The sequence below is a fragment of the Aristolochia californica genome, unplaced genomic scaffold (assembly GCF_029961685.1).
Source record: "Aristolochia californica isolate CCGP_79_NKW_82.1479 unplaced genomic scaffold, dmAriCali1.0.hap1 SCAF_12, whole genome shotgun sequence".
NCBI lineage: Eukaryota > Viridiplantae > Streptophyta > Magnoliopsida > Piperales > Aristolochiaceae > Aristolochia > Aristolochia californica.
Genome location: NW_027181793.1, coordinates 15,976,942 through 15,996,193, shown reverse-complemented (window position 1 = coordinate 15,996,193; position 19,252 = coordinate 15,976,942). Strand labels below are relative to the sequence as shown.

Below are 19,252 nucleotides of genomic sequence, written 5' to 3'. Positions count from 1 at the left end.
AGTTCTGACCGTTCATAACCTCCAGAGAAGAGGTAACTTAGGTCCATGTATCCAATGTCCCCTTTGCAATGTTGACAAAGAATGTGTCTCTCATGTTCTTCTCTGCTGCCTTTTTTTCCTGGAGGATGTGGACACAATTGATCAATCCGATCAGCCTTCATGTTTGCCTCCCAAATGACCTCTCCGCCACTTGCTAGCTATTGCTCAAGACCCCCCTCCATCATTTGGTAAACTCCTCCTCTCAGCCTCCTTGAGCACATTCCTTATGGCATATGGAGAAAAGGAACAACCGTAATTTCAATTGTAAATATACAAAAGCTGACGATGTATCCAATAGCATTATTGATCAAATCTCCACTTGGATCCGCTCAAGAAAGAAATTTCACGCCTAGGTGAGGTCCCTCTGTGCAGCAACTGGAGGGCCAGTACTCAAATGTTTGTCCCCTCCCACGGACCTGCCATGCAAGACTGGAAACCTCGCCCTTGGCATCCTCAAGTTCAATTTTAACGGCAATGCCCTTGGCAATCCTAGACTAGCTGGTTTTGGCGGGACCATCTGACACTTTGATGGCTCCACGCTCATTTCTTACTCTGGATCGATGAGGATTTCGGACTCTACCTCTACTGAGCTTGTGACCCTCCTCCATGGCCTTATTACTTTCCGAGACTACTTGGCTGGCCCCCTTATTATTGAAGGTGACTCCAAAGTGGTGGTCAGTTGGTGCCCTTCCTCCTACTCTGAGCCACCATGGCGGCATTGAGCAACCTTTCACAATAAAAGGGACATTTCCTCCTTTTTTTCTTATTTTTGGATTCATGTTCCAATATCAATCAATTCTCTTGTTGACTCTCTGGCAAAACAAGGAGTTTCCCGCTATTTACTTGTTGTAATGGGAATGCTCCTTTGATTGTTGTTCTCTTTACATTGACCAACAAAACTAACCACAAAATTGACCAAAAGTTTACTAAAATCTCATAAGACATTATGATAAAGGGAAGATTGAACATAAAATTGACTAGAAAATAAATCAAATCTGACTAGAAATTCAATTACTAAAATACTGGACTAATATCAGCCAGATAGATGAGAAGAACCACTGGAAGAAAATGAAGCTTTAGAGTCATCTTCTTCTCCACAGACTGCAAAATGAATCAGAAGCACATGCTTCAGAAATTCGTGGCTTCTCTCTAAATGTCTGCTTGGGGTACAGATGCTGTGTACAGAGAATAGTAATTGCTAAGACCAGCAATTCATAAGTGACATCCTCCATGGTGGCTATAAAGACCTTGAAATTGTCACCTCAAAAGTTGGGTCCTCACTGGCTTCTTCATCTTGAACATCTTCTGTTTCAAATAGAGAGACTTTCACTGAGATAAGTTGTGACAAGCAGCAAAAAGGATATGTTGCTGTCATCATGGACAACCAATTCTATGATGAATATAACCTACTCCCAAGCAGCAATAAATACAGCCCAGAAAGAGCTTAATCAGCAATTCATACACAATCTGATTAACCAGTTCTGGAACCAGTAGCTCTGGTTCAGCTAATCGATGCAGGGGGAGGCAAAATTTAGTTCTGAAGCCGCTTCCCGTCACAACCTCAAGTCTTCCTGCTCTACCCAGCTTTTGGAGACAACAAAGTGCCAAACCCCGAACTTGCTGAGTAACGCATGTCTTGACTGCCAAAAAGAAAACTCCTACTATGTGGTTGTATTGAAAGTCAAAAGAATGATTTTTTATATCGAATGCAGATCCAAAAGGCAAAGACACTCTGAGATACTTTGCCAGTAGATAGAGGCCTTTCAATCGAGAGGAAGCCAACGCACACAAAAAACAACCAGCAAAGAGAGGTTGAGATCACTCCAACACCTTGTTGTGGAGGAAGATCCGCTTAGTTAGGTTTGTATACTCTCGCCCTCTTTTATAATAGTTTTTACATCCTTCTTCAAAAAAAAAAAAAAAAAAAAGTCCGGTTGAGATCGCCTTTTTCTCTGGAATTTTTTGAAAGTCTACAATGGGCTGAAGTTTCCAACGGTATTGCAGAAGTCAGAATTTTTTTGGAAAAAAAAAAATAAAGATTATTACACTAACAGGAAAAATGATTTAAAATGAAGAACAAACATGATAAGTAAACAGAAAGACAGACATCGAAGAAAGGAGAATAAACATTGTCTTTATGAGTTGCAAAGATCAACTTACAGACCCTAGACGAATCAGTTGTGATGCCATGTTAAATTTTGGAGGAAAAAAAGGGGTGGAGAGATTAAGTTTTAGAGAGCCCACTCTGGCTCTCCCCTAATTGTAATTTAAAAATATTAAAAATTATATCTATGTCTACGCATTTTTCAAACCCTAGGAAACGACTCTCATAAAAAATAAAAATATATATATAAAACTCTAAATTTGAACTTCTACATTTTCGATTATACCATGATGCAGGCAGTTTGCTTTTGAATAGTCTAAAATAACACTCCAAACTTTTTTAGTGTTACTAAACTATCCTGAGACTCTTTTTGCATAAATGTATTTCTTTTATTAGAATTTCCTACACCAAGTTCCTTATCCCTTTGTGACCATGAACATCAGAACGTGAATTTTGCTGCTGATATTCTGGAATTATTCATGTTTCAACATCTACAAATTAGAATAAAAACTAGAATAAATGCACTGTAGGGTAGCATACCTGCCATCCAAGGAACCTGCAATTGTAGAAAGCACAACGATCAGCTGTCACTCTAAGTGCTACAGCCTGCCCTGAGCCCTGCATACTCAAACATAAGAAAAATAGCCTAACTTTGATTAATTATGTTAAGCAATAAAAAGAATTCTTCTATTTAGAAATAAAGTTCAATAAAACCAATAAGAAAATGTGAGAGAAAGAAAGAAAAAAGGAAATGTCAAATTGATCTTTACATGCCATACATTATGTCCCCATTGGTAAAGATTTGAGTACAAAAAGGAGTACTCTATAAAGGACTCATGAAGTAAATTGACTTTTTTTTTAATTTAGGAATTTTTATTTTTATTTTAAATAGCAAAAAAAAGAAAATTCCTAAAGTAACAAAAAAGTCAATTTTACTTTAGGAATTTTCAATAAAAAGTAATGATAATAATACAGAGAAGAGCTAGGCTCAAAGCACAACATCAAGGGCAAGAGATCCCCCAAACACGAGAGGGACGAGATACACCCGCCTTGCAGGTTCATCAGAGATGCTGTTTGCATGACGAGGAGCATACTGCCAGGAAATGGTCCCAGTGTTACTTAACTTTGAGACTTCATTTTTTTCATTAAAAAGTGATGATTTTATTCAAGCAAAGAGAGCAAGAAAAACTAAGGTAGTACTCCCCTTATAATAAGAGATTGCAGGGAAGCCCCTAATTTAGCACAAGCGTCAGCAGTCAAGTTGGCTGACCTAGGAACATGAGACCAAATACAAGAAATGGAGACGCAATATCCGAAATTTCCAAGAAAACTTCGCAATTCCTCCATGAGGGTCCGAGGAGGAGGAGCACCACCCAATGACAACATTGGAATCGCCTTCGAGAAGAGAGATCTGCTGAAATGATCTTGAAAGATAATGAGGCCATGTAGAAGTGCAGAGAGCTTAGCGGTAGTAGAATCAGCCACACCGAGGGGGCCGGAGTAGGAAATAAAAGTATTACTGTGAAGTTGGATCCAAGGCCCATCCCAAAATGACTAACCTCTTTTCCAACTAATAAACTCAAGATCATTGTACTCAGAAATCCATGTGGGACTATTCCTTAACACTGCCCCTCACATGTAGGCCCTCTTTTGTGGCTCTACAAGTGGATAATGTAGGTGTAGACCCTCTTTTGTGGCTCTAAAAATAGATAATTTTAGGTGTAGGCCCTCTTTTGTGGCTCTACAAGTGGATAGTTAAGGTGTTGTAGGCCATCTTTTATGGCTCTACAAGTGGATAGTTAGGGTGTTGTAGGCCATCTTTTATGGCTCTACAAGTGGATAGTTTAAATGTAAGCCCACATGTGAGTACCTACTCTGATACCATGTTAAGTTGGGTCCAAGGCCCATCCCAAAATGAATAGCCAACTTAGGAAACCTCTTTCCCAACTAATAAATTCAAGATCTTTGTACTCACTAATCCATGTGGGACTATTCCTTAACACTCCCCCCTCACGTGTAGGCCCTCTTTTGTGGCTCTACAAGTAGATAATTTAGGTGTAGGCCCTCTTTTGTAGCTCTACAAGTAGATAATTTAGGTGTAGGCCCTCTTTTGTAGCTCTACAAGTAGATATTTTTAGGTGTAGGCCCTCTTTTGTGGCTCTACAAGTGGATAGTTTAGGTGTAGGCCCACATATAAATACCTACTCTGATACCATGTTAAGTTGGGTCCAAGGCTCATCCCAAAATGACTAGCCAACTTAAGAAACCTCTTTCCCAACTAATAAACTCAAGATATTTGTACTCACTAATTCATGTGGGACTATTCCTTAACACTCCCCCTCACGTGTAGGCCCTCTTTGTGACTCTACTGCGAAGTTGGATCTAAGGCCCATCCCAAAATGACTAGCCAACTTAGGAAACCTCTTTCCCAGCTAATGAACCCAAGATCTTTGTACTCACTAATCCATGTGGGACTATTCATTAACATTCCCCCTCACGTGTAGGCCTTCTTTTGTGGCTCTACAAGTGGATAATTTGGGTGTAGGCCATCTTTTTGTGGCTCTACAAATAGATAATTTTAGGTGTAAGCCCTCTTTTGTGGCTCCACAAGTGGATAGTTTAGGTGTAGGCCCTCTTTATGGCTCTACAAGTGGATAGTTTAGGTGTAGGCCCACATATGAGTACCTGCTCTGATACCATGTTAAGTTGGGTCCAAGGCCCGTCCCCAAATGATTAGCCTCTTTTCCAACTAACAAACTCAAGATCTTTTTTACTCACTAATCCATGTGGGACTATTCCTTAACGATTACCACTGGCATCACAAATCACACCACTGTATCCCGCCAAATTGGGTCATCCAAGGGCACTACTATCAAAATTGAGTTTGAGAGTCTTGTAGGGAGGAAGATGCAAACTAACTGTCACGGGAGTTCTAGGGAGGCAGACGTCTGCGCAATCGCGCACCAATTGGTTCGAAGGGAGACATTCAAGAGGTTGCCAAATTCCTTTCTAGTGTGGAACTATGCAGAAATGAGGCCAATGAGAAGGCAAACAACTTCTTCGGCGGTCCTGAACTTGCAATTAAATCATAGGTTGTTTTGTTCCTTCCAGAGGCACCAAGGGATATGAGTTGTGCAAGTAGAAAGGAGTTTGCCAACCTTGGGTAGCCGACACCCAAGGAACAAGAGACAAACTCTTGGCAAGTCATGCGGGACGCACAACTGAATACCCATCCTTCCAAGGAGAGATGTCCAAACATGTCAGGCAAAGGGGTAATGCAACAGGAGGTGGTTGACAGTTTCTTCCACAAGACTGCAAAAAGGGCACAAAGAGCAAGGGATAGTGTTTCCACACCGTCGAAGATTGTCAGCAGTAAGAATCCTGTTGAGACAAGCACTCCAGAGAAAGAACTTAATCTCGTAGGAGGCCATTAGGCGCCAAGCAATAGCAGCCTCTATTAGGAATTAGATGCCCTAATTCCAAACTAACGAGAGCAATCATAATAATCGCGAAAGAAAAGAAAAACAAGCACGAAAAACAACAAGATTAATACTGGTTCGCCTCAAGGTGAGACAACGTCTTGTCTTCCGCCGTTACAGTTATCCACTATAAAGATGAAATAGTTTACAAAAGAAATCGCACACACTTACAGGTGTTTTCTCTAACCTCTCTCGGGCTACAACTCCAACTCCTTGGTGATGATGAAACCCTAATAGGTCTATCCATATATTGACTAAGCGTAGGACGTTGATTAGGCTCCACAACTTAACAATTTCCCACTTGGAGACTAAGCCATCATCAATATATCCTCTGCATCGGCAACAACTTCTCAATCCTCAGAGAGAAGTCCAACTGAAGTTACACACAACTTCAATTTCTCAATCATAACAGTTTTTGTCAACATATCAGCCGGATTCTAACTTTCTTGAATCTTCTCAAGTGCTAAGACTCCATCCTCCAAAGCCAATCTGATGAAGTGATAACGCACCTGTATATGCTTTGTTCTGGCATGATAAACGGGATTCTTTGCTAAATGAATAGCACTCTGACTATCACAATAGAACACATTCTTCCCATGCTTGAGACCTAATTTTTCCCAGAAAGACTGCAACCATACCATCTCTTTGTTGGCTTCGATCACAACAACATATTCTGCATCAGTAGTGGAAAGAGAAACTATCTTCTGCAACTTAGAGACTCAACTAACTGCTGTACCACCCAATGTGTATACATATCCAGTGGTTCTCTTCCTGCCATCAATGTTTTCAGCAATGTCAGCATCTACATAACCCTATAATCCCAAGTCTGACTTTCTAAAACATAAGGCTGGGTATGCAATGCTTCTCAAATACTGGGAATCCACTTCACTGCTTCCCAATATTGCTTACCTGGATTACTCATATATCTACTCACAACTCCCACTGCATGAGCTATGTCTGATCTAGTGCACACCATGGCATACATGAGACTGCCAATAGCAGAAGCATAAAGAACATTGGCCATGTTGGCTCACTCTAGCTCTGTAGAAGGTGACTGCTCCTTAGATAGCCTAAAGTGACTAGCCAAGGAGTACTTACTGGTTTTGCATCATTCATATTAAATCTGCTCAGCACTTTCTTCACATATTCTTCTTTTGACAGTTTCAAGACATCAATGTCCCTAATAATCCTTATCCCAAGGATTTTTTTGAAACACCCAAATCCTTCATTGCAAACTTCTTGGACAACTCCCTTTTCAACTTTTCAATTTCCGTTTGCAAGCACCTGCTATCAACATGTCATCAACATATAGTAGTAGAATGATATAGGAGTCATCAAGCTTCTTCACATAACAACAATGATCTGCTTGGTACCTCAAGAAACCATTACTACTAATAAAGGTGTCAAACTTATTATACCACTGCCTTAGACCTTGTTTAAAACCATACAAGCTCTTTTGAAGTTTGTACACCATTTCCTCCTTTCCTTGTGCTTTGAAACCCTATGGTTGCATCATGTAAATTTCTTCTTCCAAATCACCATGAAGAAAGATTGTTTTTACATCCAACTACTCTAAGTGCAAGTCTTCATTTAACACTAGTCCAAGCACTTTTCTAATAGTAGTCAATTTCACTACTGGAGAGAATCTCAACGTAGTCAATGCCTTCTTTTTTGTTGAAAGTCTTTTACCACCAGTCTTGCCTTGTACCGCTTGTTGCCATCATGTTCATCTTTTATTTGGTACACCCATTTATTCTACAAGGCCTTCTTCCCTTTTGGTAACTCGGTTAGCTGCCATATCTGATTGGATAACAGTGAATTTATCTTGTCCTTCATGGCCAACTCCCACTTGGTTGATTCATCAACTTGCACAACTTCCTCATAATTCTCTGGTTCACCTTTATCAGTCAATAAAATATAATTAAGTGCAGGGGATTACCTCTGTCGTGTTTTGCTAGTTCTAGCAGATCTCTTGAGTTCAGTCACAGGAATGTCCTTATTTACTTTTGGGGGTATGTTTTCCTGGTTTTCCTGAGCGATATTCTCCTTCTCAATAATTGGAAGTTCTCTCAACTGAATCACTTCAGATGTCTTGGCTTCATCACTTGTGTTCTCAGACTTTGTTCTCAACCTGTCTTTATACATGGCACCTTCATTGAAGATCATATGTTTGCTCCTGATAACATTACAACTTTGGTCATCCTAGAGGCATAACCAAACTCGGTACCACCATAGCCAATAAAGAAACATATCTTAGATTTAGCATCAAGTTTATTTCTAATAGCAGAATCAATATGAATATAAGAAACACAACCAAAAACTTTCAAGAAAGAAAGGTTTACCTCTTAGCCACTCTAGACCTCTTTTGGTATTTGTAATCCAATGGTGTTGAGGGACCTCTGTTGATCAAATAGGCAGTGGTGCTAATAACCTTAGCTCAGAGCCTCTTTGGCAATCCCACATGTAATCTCATGCTCCTAGAACGCTCGTTCAAAGTTTTGTTCATCCTCTCAACAACACCATTCTCTTGAGGTTTTCCTAGAATGGTCTTCTTCATCTTGATTCCATTTTCAGCACAGTACCGCGTGCAATCATCATCTAAGTATTCTCCCTCATTATCTTATTGCAGACACTTCATCTTCAAATTTGCCTCATTCTCAACCATTGTTCTCCATGTCTAGAAAGTATCAAAGACATTAGATTTTTTTTTTTGGAAATAAACTCATACCTTTCTGCTTGCATCATCAATAAACGTCACATAGTAGTTAAAACAACCAAGGGAAGTAATAGTTGAAGGCCCCCACACATTTGTGTGAACAAACTCCAATTTTGTTGTCTGTTACTCCTTTCCAACCTTAGAAGAGCTAACCCTTTTCTACTTATCGAAAATACAGCTGTCACACAAACTGTTGTTTACAGTTTTCAACCCTGGTAGCTTCCCTTTGGATTGGAGCACTTTCATTCTCTTCTCACTCATGTGACCGAGCCTCTAATGGCACAAGTCAGAATCAGTAACAACATCAGCAACAGCAACCGTGTCCTACAACTGGAAGTGATGTAAAGAGTTCCAGTTTTAAGTCCTCATGCAACAACCATGGCTCCCTTAGTGACTTTCCAGGCAACACTATTAAAAATTACATTATGACCTTCATCTTTAAGCTACCCTACTGAAATCAGATTACGTATCAATTTTGGTACATGTCCCACTTTCTGAATTTTTCACACTGACCCATTTGATTTCCTCAAACTGACATTACTAATACCGACAATATCCAAAGGTTCTCCATCAGCAAGATACACATTCTCGTGATCTCCAGCAACATAATTCTCCAAGATCTCACGATGTGAAGTGGTGTGAAAAGAAGCTCCTGAATCTAACACCCAAGAGTCAATAGGGCTATCAACCAACAAGAGTAAAGCATCTTGTACTTCTTCAGTCACCACATATGCAGCATCGTTTTTCTTTTCATCCTTCTTTGGTGTTTTGTAGTTCTTCTTTCTGTGACCAGACTTGCGACAATTCCAGCATTCCACATTCTTTCCGAATTTGGACTTGCTTCTTCCATTCCTAGACTTCCCTCTACCGTTGCCCTTATTAGAATTCCTCTCGAAGTTCCTGCCCCTAATATCAACACTTAGGGCAGAATTACATGTCGACGATTCTCTGGAGTCCTTTCTATGAACTTCCTCTGCAAGAATAGTATCCCGAACATCATTAAATATCAACTTCTCATTGCCTACAGAGTTGCCGACTGCAGCCCTCATATGCTCCCACCAATTTGGCAAAGACGCCAAAAAAATTAGAGCACGAACCTCATCATCAAATTTAATTTGAATCGAGGCCAATTGATTGACAATCGTACTAAACTCATTTAAATGCGATGTCACTGATATATTTTTTGTCATCTTTAAATTGAAGAGTTTTTTCATGAGATGTACCTTATTATTTGCGGAAGGTTTCTCATACATGTCGGACAAAATCTTCATTATCCCTGTTGTGGTTTTCTCCGACGCCACGTTGTGAGCAACGTTCTTCGACAGTGTTAACCGGACTACTCCCTACACTTGTCTATCGATGAGATTCCACTCATCATATTTCATACCTTCGTGTTTCATGTCCAAAAGTGGTGCGTACAGCTTTTTGCTATAAAGATAATCTTCGATCTACATCCTCCAAAACGCAAAATCCATACCATCGAACTTGTTGATTCCAAGTGTCGATCCTTCTCCGCCAGCCATTACTCTCAATCACGAACCAAAGCTCTGACAACAATTGTTAGGAATTAGACGCCATAATTCCAAACTAACGAGAGCAATAATAATTATTGCAAAAGAAAGGAAAAGCAAGCACGAAAAACAACAATTTTTATACAAGTTCGCCTCAAGGTGAGACTACATCCTGTCTTCCACCGCTGCAGTATCCACTATAAAGATGAAACTGTGTACAAGAGAAATCGCATACACTTACAGGTGTTTTCTCTAACCTCTCTCGGGCTACAACTCCAACTCTTTCTCGGTGATGATGAAACCCTAATAGGTTGATCCGCGTACCGACTCAGCATAGAGCATTGATTAGGCTCCACAACTTAACAGCCTCATGGTCACTCTGGGGGCCCGTCCAACCCATAATATGTCGGTAAGCCGAAGATACAAAAAAGTAATCATTGTCCTCTTGGAGCCAAATCTTCCTGCTTGCAAGTGAGTCCGGACAATAACAGAGTTGTTGCCCTCGACAAGGTTATAGGCATCCAATGCCTCTTCGTCACTAAGACCCCTTTGAAGGTGAAGATTCCAAGATCCGCTACCAGAAGCCTCAGCCACAGTCAGGTAACACAAAATCGTAAGCTGCACAAGGGAAGAGAAGGAATCAATAAAGGGGCCACTTCCGCTCCACCAATGAAACCAAAAATTCAAGCTAGAGCCACTTTAACCTAGAATCGGATAGCCAAACAGAAAGTCGGGAGAAGGTGGAAGATGGATCGCCAAATTGGAGATAAATGGCATCGTCCACCATCCAAAATCCATCTAGATCCGATGCTCCAAAGTTTAGCAAGGACCATGGCTTCCAAACAGCAACTAGAGTGAATTTGAGTTTACTTAACCATTTTAGAAGAAGAGCCTGACCCATGTCTTTCGTATGACAGATTCTGAGCCCTCCAAGACATTTGGGAGTGCAAACATCTTTTCCTCCCACAAGATGATATTTGAATTCTTTGATGTCTCCTCCCCATAAGAAACGTCTTTTGATAATCTCAATACAGTGGCATATGGAAGCCGAACAAAGCATGAAAGAGAGGAAGTAATTTTATTTTTTTGAAATGAGAGGAAGTAATTTGGAAATCCAGTAATGCATGAGTTGAGAAGAGTGAGTGAGCCCGCTTTTGATAATAATCACCAGGTGAGATTGCAGAATGCAAAGCCTGTAAAGAATCCTATGAGTGGCTCTCCAGACAATATAATATACCTCTCTCACATGCGGGAACCAATCATCCTCCTAGTTATGAGATCTTGAAAAACACAATGAAAAGGATAAAAAGTTACGAAACGATTCATAGACAGAGGGTTGACTAACTCATAACAGATTAAGAGAAAACTTAGGCACAAACTATATAGACTGAGGTTACATGAATGAAGATGGAATTAATATACCCATTCCTTGAACTAATGAAATGGATCAATCAGTTAAGGTGACATGTTTAATAGCAATGGACTCTTTTAAATCAAAGAACAGAGGGTAGTAGCTCCTGAGTCAAGAACCCAGGTGGATGAAGGATGCACATGAAGAGTAGATGTACCTGAACTATCCAAAGTGGTTATAGGAACAAAAGACTGAACCATAGATGCTGAGGCCGAAGTAGCAATTAGCTATGCCTATTGAACTAGTCGCATTTCATCAGATACCCTGGTACAATATTCACTATGGGCCCAATAGATGTTTTTGTGCTCTCATGAACAAAAGAGTTTGCCCACATAGGTTTACCAAACTTGGCCCAACACTTGTTAGAAAAATGATTGGATCGACTACAATGAATATAGTTTCTATCAGGTCTACTATCACCCCTGCCTCTGCTACTACCTTGGCTATCTCTTCCTCTGCCTCTAGTTCTTCCACCTCGACCTTTAACTAGTTCTGAGTTACCCAAAGTATGGAGTGCAAATACATTAACACTCGTAACATTTTACTTCCCTGGGATATAACAACAGACTCTGCATGCAAGACTTTGCTAAAGGTCGTGGATAGTTATTAAATATCATTTAAGGCTAATAGTTGTGCCCAAACAGCATCGAACTTTATCCCCAAAGCATCCAGAAATTTTGCTATATGTACTTGTCCATGTTGTTTTCTAGATTTCCCTCTCATCAATAGTACTCTGTAACAAATCTTTGACGTCTCTTGAGACTGAATAGTCTAACATACAATTCAAGAGTGACAAATTGGTGTCCTGAGCATAGATAGATTCTAAGGATACCCATATTTCCTTAGCAGTTTCACAATTCATAACTTGATTCCTAAGCTTGGAATCAATATTGTTGATTAGCCAAGTCATAACTTGACTACCTTCTACTTCCCAACCATCATTCAAGGGAGCGAGAGGATCTTCCCTAATGAACTCGGACTTCCTTTTCGCTTTCAGGTATTTTCGAATTAATTTCAACCAACTGAGATAGTTTTGACCATGTAGACTCTCAAACGTAATCAAAACACATCTTTTCCCTCAAGAATGTTAGATTCCCTTGAAGGGGTAATTACTTTACCAATATCAGCCATAAGTATCACAAAACAATCACCATTAAGTAATTATAGCTTCAATCAACAAAATACGAGTGCAAGGTAGGTGGGCCCCACTTCTCATATAGAAGGCTCTTACATGACACTCACAGTAAGAAGTCTCACAGAGCCAGAATTAATATGGTGGAGTCTTACAAAAGTCTCACTGAAGGAGGTCTCATAGAAGAGCCTTAGTGTAAAGGTGTTTTAGTTATGTTAGTCTTCTATTTATGCTCGGTTGCTTAATTATATTAAGACTTATCTATAAATGTTAGACTTTGGGTGTAATTGGGACAAGGGTGGTTTAATTGTAATTACACTCTACTACTTTCTCTATTGTAAATAGGGGCTCATGTACTCAGATTACATCAAGTTCGTAAAATTTTTCTTTTTTCTAGAAATTCAACATGGTATCAAAGCAGCTTCTGTGAGTTGACTTGGTCAAACCACAAAGATAAGGTGATCCATTTCTGCTCTATCATCTCTAGTATTTTATGTATGTATTCTATCTTTTTTCTCTTTTTCAGTCCCAATATCCTTTATTTTCATGGCGTTCGTACCTCCATACTGAGTTTTTCATATTGAAAATTATATATTGACGGAAAGATCTTCGAGCCTACTTTCCAACACAAAACAATTTTTTTCAATCGGAGTTTTCTACAAAGAGAAATTGATACTTGAAGCAGCAAAGATCAGACTACAAAAAAGGTTTGAGCAATAGCAGAAAGTTTCAAATTTTGAGCCATCTTATGCCATAAAGAACGAGGCTTTATAGGGAAAATTATATATCCAAAGAAATATTCATAAGTCTATTTTCTTACATATTCAACCAATTCTCAATCTGAGTTTTCTAGAGGGAGATATCGATCTTGGAAGAGTCGATGGCCATGTTGGCCAAAGAAGAAGAGTACTCAGTTCTGCCAGATTACAGATTCCGAAATCTATCAGATTCTTAATCTCAAAAGAAGTATATTTTATGAAGAAAAGTTATACTTTTATGAAAGGTATTGAAGTCTAGTTTCAGAAGGAGAAAATTTTATGTCAATTTGATCTATAATATTAGCATTGGAGTAGGCAAGGGTCAAGGTACTAAATAACGAGAATCAAGAAGTCATAAAAAATTCAAGAACGAATATTTTTATGTCAAATTAGATATCAAATTAATGTTATTTGAGTTTAGTTTCTTCACCAATAAACCGTTTGTGATTTTGAGCTATAGTTTTGGAGATATTGATATCAGAAGTATCAAAGGTTAGTTCTGTTGAAAATCTCTTCTTTTTCCCTATTTTCTCTCCTAGTATCTCTCCAGGCATTGACGTGATTTGAGTTTCCTTTTCTCCTAAAATCCAAGTTTTTTAGCCAAATTTATGTTCTCATTTGAGAATTTTGGTCCAACTTAATCACTCCATGATGTGCTCATTCAAGATATGCAACATCTTGCATCAATGTTGTTTTCAAGTTTTTAGTTTTTGTTACTTGGTCTATATCTTCTGCATAGTTAACTCCCAAAAATTGTGATCACCCCAAAAAAGGTTATACTTTGTCAAGTTTATTAAGTTCTACCATTATAGTTTCCCCTAGTTTTCCAAAAAAAAAGGTCACTTTAGAAGTATGAGTGTTGTATAGTCGCATCCTTCTAGTTAAAGTTGTTTTTCTCAAATATTTCTTCAGTTTATCTTCTTGTGTTTTTATCACTTCAAAGCAATGCCTAGACCCATTACCTAAAAAGTATAAAAATGTGCCCAACATCCAACTTGAGTCACCCAATAGGTGATTTGTGTTTGAGTTACCCTTAAAAGTGAGTGGTCTAGCAGAGCTCCTAGAATGGCTATCTGGGATCCTCCCCCTTGTGACTGCATAAAGTTGAATTTTGATGGTAGTGCTATTGGATGTCCTGGTCCAGCAGGAGCAAGTGGTATATTCAGAGGTCACAATGGAGACCCCATTCTTTCTTATGTTGGTCCGGTGGGCATTGTCGATTCTAATACTGCTGAAGTTAGTGCTCTACTATTCAGCCTCCAAATCTTCAGAGATCGTCTCCATGGCAAGTTAATCATTGAAGGCAACTCGAAGACGGTTATTAGTTGGTGTTCCAAAGACAGCCCCCCACCCCCCTTGGCGCCACTGGCCCATCACTGATAGTATTGCTGACATTGTACCTTCTTTGCATTGTAATTGGAATCTCATTCCTAGATCAGCCAACTCTTTGGTTGATAAATTGGCTAATTTCGGAACTTCCCAGCAATCTTTCATTGTATGGGAAGGATTCCTTCCTTTGTAATTTGCTCTTTTGAGCTTTAGTCTTAATAAAAATCAGCATCATTTCAAAAAAAAAAAAAAAGTGAGTGGTCACTTTTTTAAGCCCAAAAGTTGGGCTTGTTTTCTGCTTTAAAATTGAGCAGAGTGTGTTTCAGACTATGACCGTTTTAACTGGTGTATAAAGCTTTGTCGTACAATTGTGAGTGATTTTCTTCTCCCATATTGTGTTTTGTCCAAGCTGGGTCTTTATGTCCTTTTTATCCCAAGCTTGAGGGGGAGAAGTAGAAGAAGAAGTACAAGAAAGAAGTATTTTATTCCACATGTTATTGTATTTTTTATGTGACCAAAATATTCAAGGAAGGGGAAGCACAAAAGATGAAGTTTTTGCATCTATGAAGAATTTTTTGCAGGAAAGAAAATTGAAGACCAAGAATCCTTTTCATTGCAAGTTGAAATTATCAACTCCAGCTTGAGGGAGAGTATGGAAGAGAAGATATAGAAGGTTCTTACATGCCTCTCATAGTAAGAAGTCTCATAGAGCCAGAATTAATATGGTGGAGTCTTAGAGGAGTCTCACAGAAGGAGGTCTCACAGAAGAGTCTCAGTTTAAAGGTGTTTTAGTTATGTTAGTCTTCTATTTATGTTCAATTGTTTAATTATGCTAGGACTTATAAGTGTTAGACTTTGGGTGTAATTGGGACAAGGGTAGTATAATTGTAGTTGGACTCTACTACTTTTCTTTTCTTTTTTAAATGAAAAAAAAATAGGGGCTCACGTACTCAGATTACAATAGGTCAATGAAGTTTTTCTCTTTTTCAGAAATTCAACAAGGGTTGTTATGCACACTTGCGTTAAAACCAAATTAGACCTAGTTATGTGTGATTTTACTAGAAAAATATTGCAAATCACCAAAAATAGGGCTGATATCACCTTACCAGTGGGTGACGCATGCAGAAAAGCCTAGTATTAGGCTGCACATCAAGAGGATGGGTATTTCCCAAATCAAAGAATCCTTTTAGGACTCTATCTCAGTATTAGATTGCACCAAATGCAGTAGAAGCCAACAACCCTAGAGTTATGGCAGAGAAAGAATGAGAAAAAACTTGTTTTTGTCAACCACTAAAGCCTAAACCTCGAGGGATCCCCTTTCTAAGAATTTGCAGGCTTCAATGGAGAGAACAAATGAAGAATAGAAGCTTGCAACCAAGATCTACTGCTTTGATACCCTGAAAGTGTAAGATTGAAGAGTATAGAGAGAAAAAGTAAGAGAAAGAAGAGGGGGCAGAGAGATGAGAGAAGAGAATCCGGAAAAAACTCTCGTTGGGGATCATGCTCGAACCTCATCTTCTTTAATAACTTAAGTTTGGGGATAATTATAATTATGCCCTCATGCCCTTGAAACTTAATTAACCCCTTTTATCTCCTAATGTACATACTAAAATTACATCAAACTTGAACTACAGATATAAACATGTAGAACAATATAATATCTACTCTAGAGATTACAAGTAATGTAAAAAGACAAAACTACCCTTCGACTGTTTTTCTAACAACTCTCATACCCGCATTACCAGAATACCTCAGCCAGCAGCAGCGAATTTGGAAATATCAAGCCTTTTGCCTAAATATCTTATCACCTAGGGGATACTATGACCAGCAAATCAAATGATTTCACCAGTAAGGTCTAGCATGCAGCTATAATTTTATTTTTTTTAAACTAAATATCACCAATGCACACACTCTATGGCAACAGTGCTTCTTATACTTGTGTTACTTATTAATATAAACCAGAATTAGCCACTACATTCAAACAAACCAACATGAAATTCAGCAGCTGAATATCACAGTTTAGTTCTCTATGATAACTTAATGGTTCTCCATGATAACTTGATGCAAGAAGTCCTCCTAACACCACCAGATCGAAGTGACTGTTACAGCAATACTCAACTTATATCCACCTAACCAACAAAACTGATATCCAAATCACAAGCTCTGAAAGGAGGTGTGATCTTCTGCCCCATGCTACCTCTAAATTCATTTGGGATACCAATATAATGATACCTATCATCCTCCCAATAAAAATCAGAGACAATACCAGTAACATAAGTTACCTGTTATGCACAAAATAATGATTCTGTGATGAGGGATGGGTAATTAATTTTAATTAAACGTACCTGATAGGAAGAAAATGGAATTTGTTGCTGGAATCTGGAAGATAAGGGAGGAATTTTGAAGAAGAACAATAACAAAAAAGCTAAGAAGAAGAAGAACGAGAAGGAAGCAAAGTAATTTTATTCATCATTAAAACTGTCTCTCTTATACCGATTACACTTATTAACAACAAAACTATACATTCAAATTCAAACAAAGTGATAAATTCTATCTCGTAAAATCAGGGGAAAAGAAAAATAAAATAAAGTTCATAAAAGTCGATAATCCCCCAACCACAAAGTGGTGGATCCTAGTGGGGCCCTATGCCTCCGAGTATACACTCAGGTGATCGGTGGCATACTGGTGTCCCCATCATTCTATAGCCAATAACTTTTTCCTAAACAGTATTCGGTAATAATTGCACTTTCCATATAGAAATCCCTTTTATATTCATGCTCAAAATAACACAAAACCAAAGAATTTGTTAAGAAGAGGCTACAACTGTCAAACTATTCATAAAGCTAACCATCAAAAAGTTCATCCCTTCCCATACAGAAATCTTTTATTTTTGTTCATGCTCAAAATAATATATATATATATATATAGAAGAGCTTACAACTGCCATCACTGTAGATAAAACTAACTATAAAAAATTGTTCACGCTGACACCAAACTAAGTCAACACAAAAGGGAAAGCTGCTCTCATATCAGGAAGCAAGACTACAGTATGCATGAGGACAAGGCAAATCTGGCTTGGAAGCTCTCAGTGCCAAGTAAAATCAAATTTTTCGTGTGGTCAGCCATCAGAGAACAGATCTTCACATTACAACCTTCATATAAGAGGCTTTACCGCCCTTGATCATTCTTGTCCGTTTTGTGATGTGTGCGACAAGACAGTCCAGTATGTTCTCTTACATTGTGGATTTTCTTGTTAAGTCTGGATGAAGATTTTCAGAAGATTGGGCTCCAAATGGGGCTACATCTGGACCTCTTCGGCACTTATGAGATGGTTAGAGGGATCCGCCTTCCTCAGTTGGGCAAGTTAATTCTTTTGGCATGTCTTGTGCATGTCCCATGGTGCATATGGCTCAAGCAAAATAATCAGAGATTCAACTCCAAATCTAGCACCCCGGACAATATGGCTTCACATGTTGTGGGCCTTATCTCATCTCGAGCTGGTTACATACCAAGAAGGAGTTTGCCGCTCTATTGGGTGTTTCCCTTAGGGAAAACTGGAGTTTGATCGCTCATATGACATGCCCTTGCAGGACTCCGGTTATGGCCATCTGGGATCCTCCCGCTTGCAACTACATCAAACTCAATTTTGATGGCAGTACTATTAGCTATCCTGAGCCGGCTGGAGCAGGTGGTGTTTTCAAAGGTAACAATGGAGACCCTGTTCTTTCTTAAGCTGGGCTAGTGGGCATTGTTGATTCAAATACTGTTGAAGTAAGTGCTCTTCTATTCGACCTCCGAATTTTCAAGGAACGTCTCCATGGCAAGCTAATTATTGAAGGAGACTCAAAGACTGTCATCAGTTGGTGTTCAAAAGATAGGTCTCCCCCTTGGTGCCACTGGCCTATCACTGATTGTATTGCTGACATTATGTCATCTATTCATTGTAATTGAAATCTCATTCCAAGATCAGCCAACTCTTTGGATTGAGTGGGGAGGGAAGAGAGTAAGAAATTGTACATTAAGTTTAAAGAAAACGTACCTTGCCGGCATGGAATCCAAATGAGAGAGTCGGGTGCATTTCTGAATCGTATCGGAGAAAGACTAGTGACAAGGTCGAAAACTTCTAGAGCTTCTACATCTGACAAAGCTCTTCTAAGATTTAAGTCCACTCGCCTGAATGTGTCCTTTGGCCAGAAATGGTGACATCTTTGTTTCTTGCCAACGAAAAGATTTGATCATGGCTAATGTTGAAGCTGCTTGGGCCCACCCACCAATCAGTCCAGAATTTTGTTTGGCATCCCGAACCCAAATAACATTTGACAGCTCTTTTAAATGCAGGCAGCATTTGGGCAACTTTTTTCCACACGGGAGATAACTTATTGTATCTTCCACCCTCTGTCCACCAGCCAGAATTCTTGTCTGCTTTAGCCGCAACTATGGCCCGCCATATCAGAACCGGTTGCATATTAAATTTCCAAATCCATTTCAGTAATAGAGCAGAATTAGTTGTAGCAGTATCTTGTATCCCAAGGCCCCCCACCCAATACAATCAGTTTACATACATCAGCCCATTTTACGAGTCTGTATTTTCTTTTCCCATTTACCCCACCCCACAAAAATTCCCTTAAGGAATTCAATTCTATTTCGAATAGAAGTAGGACATCGGTACAGGGATAAAAAATAAGATGGAATACCATGGAGACAAGATTTGATAAGGACAAGTTTACCTGCTTGGGAAAGAAATCTCCATCTCCAGGAAGCCAATCGGCCATC

General features: G+C 39.1%; 1 protein-coding gene across 1 annotated transcript in view; it reads right to left on the bottom strand.

Moving 5' to 3' along the window:
• The window catches only part of LOC137945935 (pectinesterase 31), a 65,202-nt gene that overhangs the window by 38,871 nt on the left and 7,079 nt on the right, over positions 1 to 19,252 (bottom strand). Inside the window, exon 3 of the mRNA XM_068792039.1 lies at positions 2,684 to 2,761. Within this exon, the coding sequence (XP_068648140.1) occupies positions 2,684 to 2,761 (78 nt within the window). The remainder of the gene's footprint in view (positions 1 to 2,683; positions 2,762 to 19,252) is intronic.